The 14,874-nt window shown below is 40.4% G+C and overlaps 1 protein-coding gene across 3 annotated transcripts in view; it reads right to left on the bottom strand.

The window, feature by feature from the left end:
- alpha-Catr (alpha-catenin related) overlaps window positions 1-14,874 on the bottom strand; it is a 717,773-nt gene that overhangs the window by 117,928 nt on the left and 584,971 nt on the right. For all 3 annotated transcript variants that reach the window (XM_083139397.1, XM_083139399.1, XM_083139398.1), the window contains exon 4: window positions 10,771-10,980. In XM_083139397.1, coding sequence (XP_082995523.1) covers window positions 10,771-10,980 — 210 coding nt within the window. The remainder of the gene's footprint in view (window positions 1-10,770; window positions 10,981-14,874) is intronic.

Genomic DNA, 14,874 nt, shown 5'->3' with positions numbered 1-14,874 from the left:
GAAATTCTCAAAGGCAGATTCTATGAACAAGAACTCAGCAAAACTAAACAGCCTGACACATATCTCATAGAAAAAATCATCCGCAGAAAAGGCAACAAGTTATTTGTCAAATGGCTGGGTCATCCGGAAAACAGCTGGATCGATGCAAACAAAGTGATAATATGAGCACCTGGGATGTTATAAAAAGGCTGCCAGAACCTGAACAACAGATTAAGAGAAATGGCAAGTTGCTGCCTGATAACATTAGGTGTCTTATTGTTGGGCCATCAGCTTGTGGTAAAACTACACTAATGGTTGATAATTTTTTATTAGCCCCCAACTGGTTAGACTGGAAAAACAGGCACTTGTATGTCTTCTCTAAGAGCTTGGAACAATTAAAATATCAGCAGCTGATGAAGCTATATGATGGATTGGATATTGCTACTTTTGAACCAGATGTTAAGCCACTTCACGAATGTCTCGATAATTCTGTTGTTGTGTTTGATGATGTTATACTGGATAATCAAAACAAGGTTAGAAATTTCTTTACACAGGGGCGACACAAAAACATTGATTGCTTCTACCTGGCACAGACTTTTTCTAAAATACCGAAGCAACTGATCCGAGACAACAGCAATTTTATATGTGTGTTTCATCAAGATCATACCAACCTCAAACACATACATGATGAATATGTAGGTGGGGACTTGAGCTACAATGATTTTTCCAAGTTTTGCAGCAGGTGCTGGAACCAGGACAGTTATGGGTTTGTCACTATTGATATGACAAGAACACCCAATAGCGGCAAATACAGAAATAAAATCAACGATTTTCTAGACGTTGAAACATATATAAATAACCATGAAACGACCAGTCATTGACGATCTTAAGTTAAGAGATTATCTTGTAAAAAGATTTAAGGGATGGAAATCAGAGAACCGAGGAATTTATGAAAAACACAAACAAACAGAACAGCCTGTAATTGATGCTATTAATAATTTAGGTAAGAATATCAAAACTGTTACAGAGCAGAATCAAGATTTGATCACGGAGCTTGTACCTGTAGCTGCTAGGAACATATTAGATTATCCATTCACCCCACTTTCCAGTATTCATACACCTAGTCCTGTTGCTCCTCGAAGAATTGAAGCTACACAGGATCCTATTGAATTGGGTCTTCTTGCACAAAAATATTTAACCACACCTAAAGACAACAAAGATGAGGTCTTTGGCTTATATGCTGACACAGAGCTTGACGGGAGCATCATACATAGAATTGGCAATTTCAGAGTAACATTTATGGGAGATGATCTGATTGTTTATTCAGAATCTCGTCTCGGAGAAAAAGGTGCTTTTGTTAAGTACCCCGGAACACCTGGATTGTGGGAACTGATGACTAGGAAAAGGCCTGGCAGCTATACAGATCAAGATTATGAATATTACAAAGAAATATTAATAAAATCAGATGCTCTATACCAGAACAATGATCCCACACAAAAAAGAGTCAAGTCTAGCAGTGGGGCAAAATATAACAACTTAATCAAGCCCATATGGTCACAGATCAAGACAGGTAGTGGAATCAAACAATACAACACCCTGCCTAAAGAATTTGTGTGGGTTGATGATGTCAGGAAACTTGTAGATAGGTTATTGGTGATAGCTGGGGAGGAAAATGCTGGCAACCACAATTTTTACAATGAAAAGGTTGGAATTATGGACATGATAAGCACCAAATTGTCTAATTTTATAGTGAATGACCCTAAGGGGATTGGATATCTCATAAAAATTATTAATACTCTACCACCTAAATTTTGGAATGTCTCTGAGGGTCGGGGGTTGGTTAATGACATCATAAACAAGCTGCCATTTGAACTACATATTCCAGGCTATCAGTATTGTGGTCCAGGCACAAAATTGGATCATAGATTAAACAGAGGTGATCCTGGTGTAAATCCCCTAGATGCTGCTTGTAGAGACCATGACATAGCATACAACACACATTCTGATCTTGACAAGAGACATGTTGCAGACAAGAAATTAGAAGAGGCTGCATTTGGTAGATTTGTAAGCAAAGATGCTTCTTTGAGTGAGAGAATAGCAGCATTGGGAACCACCATAGCTATGAGCACCAAACAAAAACTGGGGTGGGGGTTGTGAACATGTATATAATAAACCTACAATGAAGGCCAAGGGTGTTATGTATCAAATACCTTATGCAGGTCTCAAATCTCTTAAAACTATTGACAGTCTCTTGACCAAAAAGCAGCGCAAGAAAAAAAGCTCTTGTCTTGCAAAGGGACATGGTATGAAATTGTTGCTTAGTACCCCCCAATTAAAAAAATTACAGCAATCTAGAAAAAAATCACATACAGGGGGTTTCATATTTACTATCCCGGCCATCTTAGCTGCACTCGGGGCTGTTGGGAGCTTGGCTGGGGGATCAGCCGCCATAGCAAAAACAGTAATAGATGCCAAGAAAAATAGGGCAGAATTAGATGAGCAGAGGCGCCATAACCTGGCCATGGAGAAAAAAGGCAAAGGTGTTAAGAGAGCCATGAGTAAGTTTAAAAAAAACAAGAGCCGCTTACAAACCAAGATATTGAAGCTTTGATCAAACCACTGGGCATCAAACATTTTAGGGGTGTGTACATGTCTGATTCTTTACCAGAACAACCACTCAACAAAGAGTGTGGCATTGTTAATTTGGATGAGTACAAAAATCAGGGCACTCACTGGATCTGTTATCTTAAATATTTAAAAAATGAGGCATTTGTGTTTGATTCATTTGGAGGTGTTCCACCTGAAAATTTAGTAAAATATCTAAAATCGGCTAATCTTTATTACAATAATGCCCGTGTTCAAAACTTCAAAGATGTTAATTGCGGACATTTGTGTTTATCTGTTCTTAGATATATGTCTCAAATAAATAAACCATCAATTGAAAATTTTCAAAAAGCCTTGTGGTATCTGAAACATCATGGGGGTATTCCATCTCACCAGCCAAAATTCAATATTGAAACTCAAATTACATGATGACATTGTGTATCCCAAAACAATAGCTCTCAGAGCATTTTACGGCATGTACTTGATCCCTAATATTACGCACCACAACAACACAATTGCAATAGGGGATCAAAAAATTGTCATCACTCCAGGGCAATATAATCTATCCACTCTAAATGCTCAATTACCCAGAGGTGTAGTGTTAAGTCAAAATTCTGTCACTCACAGAGTAGAGATTGTATCTGCTACAGAAACAGTGGATCTGGGTACTATAGGAGAGCTGTTAGGCTTTGAGAACAACACAAAACTTGAAGCGGCCATCAAACACACTGCTATGAATATACCCAAATTCTTAGCCATTGAGACTCTGAATATTCACTGTAATGTGGCCGAGGGTATGATCACCAAATCAAATGGCATAGGCACTCACAAACAAACCGGCATCATTGCAACATTCAAACCTAATTCCGAATTCATGGAGCCAATCATCTACAATCCATCCCCAACATTATATTTTCCTGTGTGCCATAATAGAATAGATTACATTGAATTGATGGTCACTAATGAAAAAGAAGAATTAGTTGATTTTGCTGGAGCCACAACAACTGCTATCATAGAGATTAACATTTAAATAAAAATACATACGATGGAAAATATTGAGAGTTATGAGCTACAATCATTCCCCCCAAACAGGAGGACATTTGCAAATTTAAATCAACCCAACACAGAGATTGAGGTTGATCTTGATGTAGGGGACGGCTTTATACACCCCCACAGAGCAGATCTATACATCAAATTTGATGTTGTAAAGCTCGATGGAACAGATTATCCGGCAAATTCAAATATAAGATTGGTGGACAATTTTGTACCGCATCTGTTCTCTGAAATTGAGATCAGAAAGCATGGTGTTGTTATAAACAGAATAGATTATCCCGGCATTACCTCCACAGCTTTGGCCACATTAAAATTATCCAAAACCGAAGCTTCTTACTACAAAATAGGTGGATTTGAAGCTGGTGATAAGATATTATCCAAGAACCATACAGTGCTGTTCCCTATGCGCCTGTTGCCAGGATTCTTTTCGGATTACAAAGATATTATGTGGAAGGGTGGGTTAAGAATCACATTTAGAAGAGCTGCCAATGATAATAATGCTTTGATGAGGTACAGCACATTAAACCCTACAGGAGAAGCTCTGCCCAATACCCTACCTGATGAAGGCAAATGCATTATTCAGACTATGGAGCTAAGAATCCCAGTTGTTGAATATGAAGCCAGTTATGCTCTTAAATACAAAGCAGATATAGTAAAAAATCCACAGGTTCCTCTGCAATTTTACACATATCAATGCGTACAGAAGCCCGCCTCTGGTACCTATTATGAATTTGATGCAACAAATTCATTCTCCAGTATTCAATTTGACATGCCTGATTTTGTGGTGGTACTGTTTCAGACTGGAAGACACAACAATCAGGAAAAAAATTCAAGTAGATTTGATAACTGCAACATCAAGAACATATATCTTAAAAATGGCAGAAATGAAGTCTTTCCTAGAGAAAATTACAATTTAGACATTTCCAAGGATGATTTTCTTAAATTATATGAAGCTTTTTCAGCTTTCAAAAGGGTCACTACTGGCAATACTGACATGTACTATTCACCAGATGAATTCAAGACACGAAGACCCATGTTCGTAATTAACACTTCAAAAAGAAAACAAGTTGTGGTTAATGACAGGACAAATATTAAAATTATCTGTGAATTCCATGAGGCTTTACCAGATGACACCATATGTAGCGTTATTCTCATAGGTGAAAAATCATATGTTTATGATGTAAGAAATGAGAGAGTCACGGAGCAATTCTAGAAGAATTACATTGTTTTAATATTAGATAAACAAATTGAACCTGGTGCCCAATTGAACTTAAACCAGAAATAAATATGTATATGTGTGTGTGTGTGTCTTGGCCAAGTTTTAAGTGTGGCCTCAAGAGGGGCATATTTTTGACAGAATTATGGACAACAATCTCACAGAAGTGCCTTTTGTAAGTGTAGCCTCATCAATCTGAGGGGGTCATACTTTCTCATGGAATCCATGAGAGCTTTTTTACAAAAATCTTGAATTAGACAAGATTCCACACTTGAGCAACAAGCTCATATGCTCATGTTAAACTTGTTTTAAGTATAGCAAATCTGCTTGAGAGGGGGTTCATACTTTCTTGAGTTTATAGTAGTACCAATTATACTACTAACCTTAATACATTTGAGTGTGGTAGGTGAGAGATATGATGAATGTAAAAGGTTCATGTAAGTGATTTTGAAAAGTAAATGTGTTAATTTGTGTACTCGAAGAATAATTTTGTTCCTAATACAGTTTTCTTTGTAACAAGAGGTTTAATTTCGAATTCAAGTGTGGGGTATTAACATCAAATGACATTTACAGGTATTTTAGTGTGCGAGAGTTAGAAAATTTTACGTAGACATACCCGTACTTGTTTCCCTCATCCTGATGCCTTCATAGTAGGCTGATTACTCTCATGCTCGCCGTAGTGGATTAATAGTAAGTAGATCCACTGAGTATAAAACGGGAACGTAACACAGTTTAACAGCCTCGATATGATATTTTAAGGTTTGATTTAAGTCAACTTTATTCTCAAGATAGGCTAATCAGAACTGAACCTACAGTTTAAATTTCGATTCGAACCTTTGTTCAATATATGCGTCAAAAGGGGATCGAACGCAAGACCGCTTGGGAGAATAGCATTTCGTTTTCTTTGTTTATTCAGATAAATTTTTCGTATCGAACAAACGGCTGAAATTTGCTAGTTCTTTTAATATTAATATTCGTACTTACGTATTATGCATTGAGAAACATTGTTGAAGGTGGCATTTCTCTTATTTCACGGAAATAACCATTGACAAATAGCACCACGAACCATTTGCGGAAACGTATCTTCTTCAGTTACAAAAACACGTGTTTAGAAACAATGACCGGCATTGACCGTGATTACGTCATCACACACAGGCAACATCCGGATGGAAGGAAATGGATGCAACAGCTTCCGTGCATCGGTCACACATTTATATCGGAAAATAGATGATTTACCGGCAAAATTCAATGAACGATGCGAGAAAACACTTTCCCGAACTTCCAGAAGTATAACGAAACTGCATTCGGTAAGAAATTTCTCCTGTAAATTTGAAGAAATCCGTTTGTCCGATAAGAGAAATTTACCTTAACTTTTTTTCTCATATCTGATCGATCCGCGATTACGGGAGGAATTACGAAAACAATATGCATTAATAATCATCTACTCTTGCCTAGGTCTCTATTTTTGCATAAAAAATACTCTAATCTCTGGAACATAGAAGTCAGCTTCGCTTGTGTTTAGAGTACACTGTAGAGTTCTGCATCGAGGAGTTTCTGCTCGAGCGTCCAATAGTTCGCACGGACGACGCTAGATAGCGTATGGAAATGAGAGCTTCGCTCGAACAGGCAAAACGATCGGTATACGCTCGAAGCCCAGTAGTACACGTATAACTGTCACTTGTCTCTAGTAGTGGGTCCTTCAAATATGGATCGTGAAGTGAAAGACGTGAAACTTAAGTAAAGATAGTGAATATCTCCCATGTTAATATGTAGTTTAGTCTAGCTTACCAATACATAGCGACATATGAAAATGAATAGATGATTATGGGCTGAAATTACCAGTGTGGATGTTTACACATATGTATTTCTACGATTATTGTCACATTGAAATGATATTTGATTTCATACACTCGAGCGAAATTGGTCCCAAGCAGTACTATAATACACTATTCATTTTTAAAGAATGCACAATTGTTAGAATTGATTCTTGGTGAAGTGAGGTACACTACTGAAATTCGCCCGTCCCAACTGTAACTTCTTAGTCAGCCACTGTGATGAACTTAGAGAGAAAACACACACAAGACGACGCAAGGCTACTTCGTCTCATTCTCTTTTATTATCAAAGAATTTAATCTCGCTCTGTTCGTTTATCCTTCGTTCTGGTAAACACGATGGTTAGCTGGAAGACATCGGGACAAAGACCCAGACTTTCGAAAAACAACCTCCAAAGAGAAGCGCTTTCGAATAACTTGATAATGTCACGCAACGCTGTGCGGGGATTAATCTCGAGCTCTCTGAAGGCGAAAGAAATTCCGAACCAGACAGAAAAACCACTGTTGTGAATAATTCCAGAGTTGTTGTAAATTGAAATTCATGGCTCATTTACTTAAAGGGGAAACCCTTTGACCTTATCTCCCACCATTTCTCGTTACAACGAAATTAAATTTCGCAGTGAGGGGGAAAATTTGAAAAAATATGATACCAAAAGTCGACCGGAAGATGATTCAACCAAAGAGGTTCTGGGTTTAAATTTAAAATGAGGGATGGATGTTTCAATGTATTTTTTTATCTACTTCTCCTCATCGTCGCGATTAACCAAGAGAGTCGCTAGTTTCCCTTCCCAGAGCTTGAAATGAGAACCGCTGGATTTAAACGTATCTCCAAAACTTTAGCGCGAACAATATTTGCGCCCTAATAAATGTCACACAAACACATCATAGAGTTACCGTCAGTGTTCAAAACTAGATACGTAGACCTTGATAGATAGGTGTCACCTAGGAATTGTAGCTTTCCTGGCGACGTGATTCGAACAAGTGTTCGCGGGTTACCAGCCAGGTTAAGTCTATGTTCGCTTCCAACGTTTCGAGCGCAAAGATTGCTCTCATCTTCAGGGAATATAGAAATGGAGAGAGCAGTGTGGGGTTAAATATATGACAGTTATGGTGCGGAGTTCGGTTTCTGTCTTCTTATTGGCTCGTTATGGATCCTGTTGTTCTTATTGGCTGCAGCTTTGTTTTTACGGAGGAGCGAATTCCAGGCGTGACTGAGCGTGAACAAGAGGTGGCGAGCATGGCAGTACCCCCCCCTCTCTCTCAGGTAAGCTACACTTAAAATTTAATGTTAATATGTCCTGAAACTATGAAGCGGGCCTCCTTCCTCCACTCACACTTGCTTCACCCTCTCACCCAGCAAGTCAGTCTTATCATAATCAAGCATCTGCTTTACTTTCCAGGTTGGAAAGTTGTGTATCCTCTATTTAAACTCATTGCGAGTAATTACTATTATCTTCATAGGTTATTTTTTATGGTTTCTCTCTCTTAATACTGACTTTATTCTTGTGCCTTGGTGCGGTAATGTCCCTACTGCTTCTTTTATGCATATTACAGAGGTTGTTCGCTTTATACCCGACCAATTTTGACGGGTACTCACTCACCTTAAGAGATACCGCGCCGCCACCACCGATCATGTTCTATTGGACCCCCAGCATTGTGGACTAAAGCCCGGCATCGCAGTTTCCATTGCAGCAAGCTCGGGCGCGGGACAGGCATGGGAATTATGTCCCTCTCCTCCCTGCAAGCTTTCCATAGACCATCCAGGGTGCGCGGGCGGCGATGTTGAAGACGTCGTTTCAACAGTCCAAATGCGCAAAAATCCATTGGACTGGCATCTGGGCTTTTCACAGGAATGTTTTCAAACGGAATGATACGAATTCCTGATTCCTCTGCCATTTCCTGATAAAAACGTAGTGATGTTCTGGCGGTATGACTCGAAGCCTTGTCCATATGGATCATCACCTGGTTCGCGTCCATTCCATACAATTGTGGGATGTCTCTCCGATAGATAGGTGTCAGAATGGAGTCTTGGAAGTATCTGGCATTCACCTTCACGTTTTTGTCCACCTTGCGTATCATCAACTTACCCTCATATCCGAATCCCGTCACAACCATAAAGCCACGAGGGAAACTTTCCATGTACTGACGAACAAAGTTGCTGCGCTCCTTAGCACTACGGGTGACACTTTGCTTGCAGCCCTTCTCCTGGTGGTTTTTGTGGGTGAATGTTTCGCAAGGAGAGCCTGTTGTGTGTAACGGGCCACAATAGCTTACGCAGTAGTCACCCCGAGTATTAACCAATTCTCCCGACACCGTTTCACAATGCGTACGTATGAAAACTTAGCATGGAAAAGGGCCATTACGTAACCCTCCCAATACCGGTTGATTTTCGGCGTCGTTTGATAACATTCACTACCAACACTCACGCACCTACAAGGTCAGACACAACACTGCTCCCGCCAGCAGACCCACAGTTCCAGCATGATACGACAGGTGGCAGCACCGAATCGAAAATGGTCGGATATAAAGCGAACAACCTTACTGTATTGATATAACTTCTATTTTCAGTCTGCTTATCTTGTACAGGGTCAACGAAGTAATAAGGTCTTATACAGAGTATACACTTGTAAGTTGAATTGTATCTTCTGCAAATATGGTGTATAAAGAAACAAACTACCGGAGTACTAATTGAGGTGAGTGTACACCTCTTATCTATTTAGGAGTTGAATCATAATATACCTAACTAACTATATAGCCTTCTTAAACCAGAAGGTTCATTACTGCAGCAACACAGACCTTCCATCTGTCCCTATCCGGAGCAAGATCTATCCACTCTCTTACATCCTTATCGATTTCCTTTAGGTTCATCTCAACGTTATCTCTCAATCTTCGTCTTGGCCTTCCTCAGCAATATGAGGCCATCGTATCATAATATACATAAGAATATAATATGCGAACACACAGTCTAATCACACTGTGGGAGTCACGTCAGTTGTGGTGTACTGTGTAGTGAAAATGGAACAATTTACCAACTAGGATGACGTTTACAAACAACGAAGTCAGTGGCGGCTTGTAACCATACATTCGCAAATATCTTGAAAACGGCTCGTTTGCAGACCCATGTTTATTGAGACGTTTTTGCTTCAATTATTGTGTACTTTCAACTGTGTCAGTTTGCGCTATTGGAGCTGAAGTTGATTAAATGTCATCTCTTTTCTGACATCTCGGACACGATGCCTATTAAATATACACAATATTACACTTCGTCTAGAACCTAAAAAAGGTAATTTTAAAGTGCATTATTTTGCATTTTTTGCCAATTTTCAGGTTTTAGGTCATTTTCCCCTATTTTCGGCATTTCCCCGTCATTTTTCGCAATATTCGGTGTATTGTTTCGTCATATCTTGTCACTTATTTCATTTTGGTAATATTCTTGAGTCTTTTCACCAAGGTGAACATAGGCCTATATATATCTCGCAGGATTTCTTTTTCTTTAGAGTGCCACAGAAACACACCACACTACATCACCAGGCAAAGATGTGGGAAATTAACGCATTTTACACCAATTCATTCATTCATCTATGACTTTCATAAAATTGTTTTAAAATTATTAGTTTCTTTCCATTGGAAATCCTCGATGCATATTTTAATTAAATGTGCATGTGGTATCATTTGGTGCTTTTTTTTAAAAAGCAAGATTGAATTTTGTTTAACTTCCTTTTCATTTTAATTTTTAACCTGAAACTAACAAATTTAATGGTCATTTTTTGCATTCTCTACGTAATTTTTCCCATTTTTTAGGACATTCTATAGGTCATTTATCTATATTTTTTAGGTCATCAACTTCCGCTCCCTACTTATGATACACCCTGTATAATGTAGGTTCATTATACAATATTCCTTACACAGCGAGATGACTTATCCTTGTGCGAGATCCAATACACCTGGATGATGTGACGCTCCTTGGTATGAGGATAAACTTTTGATAGAATGAAATAATAATTATTATTTTTAAGGTGAACAGTTAAACCTGCTATGAGTAGAGTGTAAGAAACTGCCCTGAAACATAGAAACAAAGGAACTTACTTTGGAGGAAGTGAGAAGCATCATGGTTGACCTCTCGAGGACCTGTCTCGCCGCCGCCATCTGCGCCCTCCGTCGCTCGTCCTTAAGGTCGTTCTGTCGATCCCCCGTGAGGTGAGCCAGCTCCACCATCTCGGCGCCGAATTGGCTGAAGGCTTTCACGAATTCTGTGAAGTTCGTTACGCTCTCCAAACGACCAAGGCTTCGTGCCACCTGGAATAAGATGAAAGAAAGTGGTTCATTTCTTCTGAAAGTGGCAGTATTATGCAATACAACAGTTTATCAATAGTTTAATCGACTTACGTAATCGCGAAACTTTTGAGAATATTTAGATAACAGCGAAAGAAAACTACACGAAAATTCGCGTCAATGCTCTAGAAGGTATTCTAAGCGTATGTAAAAAAAAAAAAAAGGTAAAGTGCTCCTCTGTGCTTAGCACCACGCCATAAAGGCGTATAGGGGGTGTGGGGGTAACGCCCCACACTTTCTTGATCCGGTCGTGAGTGGGGGTGATGTGATCAGCATCACGCCCCTGACCGCCTTTACCCCACAGGGTTTCCCCCAGGTACCCATGTTAAAAGTTCCCGGATTTGAACTGGCAGGGGATCGAACCCGGGACCTTTAAAAGCAAGCTGAAACCAACATTTACTGCGTTATGAAATACATAACATTTACCCAGAAAGACAATTTTATTCTAAACATCAGACTGGAATAATTAACTAACTAACTCTCTAGCCTTCTTAAACCCGAAGGTTCATGGCTGCAGCAACACAGGCCTTCCATCTGTCCCTATCTTGAGCAAGATCTAAATACTCTTTTCCATCCCTACCGATTTCTCTTAGGTCCATCTCAACGTTGTCCCTCCATCTTCGTCTTGGTCTTCCTACAGGTCTCTTACCATCAGGTTTCCCATCAGGAATAATTACAGTTTTTAGAATTCCAAATAACTTAGCTCTGTTTGGAAGCCTTTTTATCCTTCTTTATAAAGTATTTCATACATTTCAGCGGATCGAATTAATATATGAGGGTGGATCAAATGAAAACTGAACAGTGGGTGTATTGGGTTATATTTATGTATGTGTGTGGCGACAACCCCGTGTAGAGGTAGAGCGGGAGGTAAGGAAGGAAACCCCTACTGCATAATGGACTCGCCCTAGATACTCGTGTGTGAGCACGTGATATGCATAGGCGGTCGGCAGCAGTATCGTCCGAGCAGCAATCAAGGCCTGTCGTCCTCTGGAGTGGCTTTACTGCATGACAACGCGCGGCCACATACGTCAGCTGTTACAAAGAACACGTTGGCGACGTTTTGGGTGGACAGTGTTGGAACACCCACCGTATATCCTTGATCTATCGCCATGCGAATTCCATATCTTTGGTCCGTTGAAAAAGGCATTGAGGGGTCGGCGCTTCCACTCGGACAACGAAGTCATGGACAATGCTCGCAACTCGTTCCGATCTCAGCCAAAGGAGTTCTACGAGCAGGATATTCACCGCTTGGTGAAACAGTGGGACAAGTGCTTGTGCACCTTTGGAGATTACGTTTCAAATAAACCTTGTTGATTTCATTCTGTGGCCCCTGTTCCGTTTTCATTTGATTCACCCTAACAAAAAATTATACAAAACTCACAATTCTAGGGTACGTATTTAGGCGTATGTTTGTGTCTTCATCACTCCTTTCTTACTTCTTAACTGAGCAAAAGGGCGTGAACTGTTTGTTTCAAGTCAACTCAACCTTGAGAGAGGGTAAGCAGAGCTGAACGTAAAGCTCGAAGTAAGATCCGAGTCACTGTGTAAGTGTCCATACAGGGAATGGAACCCAGTACTCCTTGGTTACAAGGTAACATAGTTGATCATTATATTGGCGAGACTGTTCTGAATGTGCGAAACTACTAATCAGAACACCGGCAATAAAAATGGGACACACAGATCCTGAAATACTCGCATCCCAGTAAGGCGTTAGTGTTGCCTAACTCTACGGCGATTTTAATAGCAAATTTCAATTGTATCACCGCCGTAGAGTAGGCAATACACATAACGCCTTGCAGGGAAGCATGTTTCCCATTATTATTGCTGGTGACTGTACAAAGAGTGGGGAAGAAACGTATGTAAAGATCGATACAGGCCATGTTCCAAATACGTCTTTGGAATATGGTCTACTAAAGATGTCTAAGGAACCCAATTAAAGGACATATTTGTTAATTTATTTTAATATATAAAAATGGAGGTGTGTTTATGGGTGTGTATGTTTGTTTGTTCCGGCATAACTCTCGAACGCCTGGAGAAATTTCAACCAAACTTGGTACACGTATCACTTGCAATCTGGAAATAAATACTGTGGGGGTAAGACACCACTGGCACCCCTAGGGGTGGGGTGGAAAGGGGTGACATGTAAAAATAATCGAGAACCACCGACATTAAATTCCTCACAGACAGACCACCGTGACTCTATGCAATCCGCACAACGATAGTGTTTCTCGGGTTATCTAACATTCAGGCTGTGTTGCGAATGGAATCCATAGTTTTCGTGACACTCACAATGCGGTTCAACTCCAAGTTCATCACCTATCGGCATGGGGGTGAAAAATAAAATGCCACAAATGACCTACATTAGTGTCGAATCCATAGTTTTCGGAGTTTAAAATTAGTTACATTTTACACAATAGTTAGAATTCTTTATTTTCCTGTCTAATACAAGATTGGGATAAATAAATACCCGGGCAACGCCGGGTAATCAGCTAGTTTATCTATAAAAATAAATCCAACTTTACTTTTAAGCAGCTTTACCGGCTTATACCGGAACCGACTGGCATTGATTGTTGGACCTCTGTCTAAACTAGAGTAGTGGTAAGGGAGTCACTTTATACCTAGGTGGGTCAGAATGTGTATCGGGGTACAGTTACCGCCACTGAGTGGTCTGTCTACAAGATGTTGCAGCCAACCGAATGTTTGGTGCAAACTCGAAGACCGAACGTAATGTTGCACCACGCCATGAAGGCGTATAGGGGGTGTTGAGTTAGGGTCCACACTTTCTTGATCAGCTGGCCGCCTTTACCCCGCAGAGTTTCCTTCAGGTACCCATTTTATACTACGCTGGATGAGCGATGGAGCCGCTTAAAAGGTGGAAAAAATACCTGTTCTCCCCCGCCGAGGATCGAACCCGGGTCTCTCGCATTGTAGTCAGACGCCCTAACGACTGAGCAAGGGGCACGTAAATAATATCAATGAGTTCTTCAAGTTCCCAGAGGGCAAATTAATTCCCGATTATCCTCTGATTTCCCCTCCCCTTCCTTCTCCAGTGAATGTGACAACATATTCAAATTCCCCTCACAAAGTGAACCGCAAATTCTGACTGGAAGAGAACAAAGTACGTGCTTTTCAAGCGTCCTGTCAGCGGGTGGATACAGTCTGATAGCTATAGTTGAAGTCCTTATTCCAACGCCACTTTACTTCAAAGAAAGTTCCGAAAGATCAGTTTCCTCTGTTACAAAAGTAAACAACCATCCGTCACGTCCACGTCCTCCCCTCAAACCCTTCCCACCAATAGCGTCCGTTTTAGAAATTGACAGCTCTTGTCGAGTCCACGTGGAGTATACGAGATGTTGCCAATTCAGCTTCTTTAGAGATTTCATAACGTGCGGTTGCGTTATCTTTGCTACGTTGTGTTATTGTGCTGTGCTTTTTATATACAGTGTGGAGACTTTTGGAGTGTAACGTCGCATTGAATGAATGGATGTTTAAACACTCCAGGTAAAAGTGACACCAGTGCTTCTTAGAAAAACAGGTACCGGCTCGGCTTTCCCTCGAGCTGTGTCCTGGCGTTCGAATCAGGACTTCAACTATAGCAAGATCTTCCATCTGACAACACACCAGGGAAACTCGTCTCAGGTATAAGCCATATTCTATCTGCACGTCAGCGATCTCCCAGAATACACTTCGGAACCGTCTGCGCAGAACGTAGAGTGCGTGGAAAATTGTAAATCGGCGACTTTCGAGAATGTCCGAAATTGTTGGTGATCAACGTCCATCCGGTCGACACGGCGAACGTCGCTAATGACGCAATTAATTCCCTGGCGCCACATGCGCTACAGACAGGGTCCGCTCTGT

The sequence above is a fragment of the Lepisma saccharinum genome, chromosome 17, assembly GCF_977018435.1.
Source record: "Lepisma saccharinum chromosome 17, izLepSacc3.1, whole genome shotgun sequence".
Lineage (NCBI taxonomy): Eukaryota > Metazoa > Arthropoda > Insecta > Zygentoma > Lepismatidae > Lepisma > Lepisma saccharinum.
Note: the sequence above shows the minus strand (reverse complement) of the source record. Positions and strands in the feature narration are given on the sequence as shown.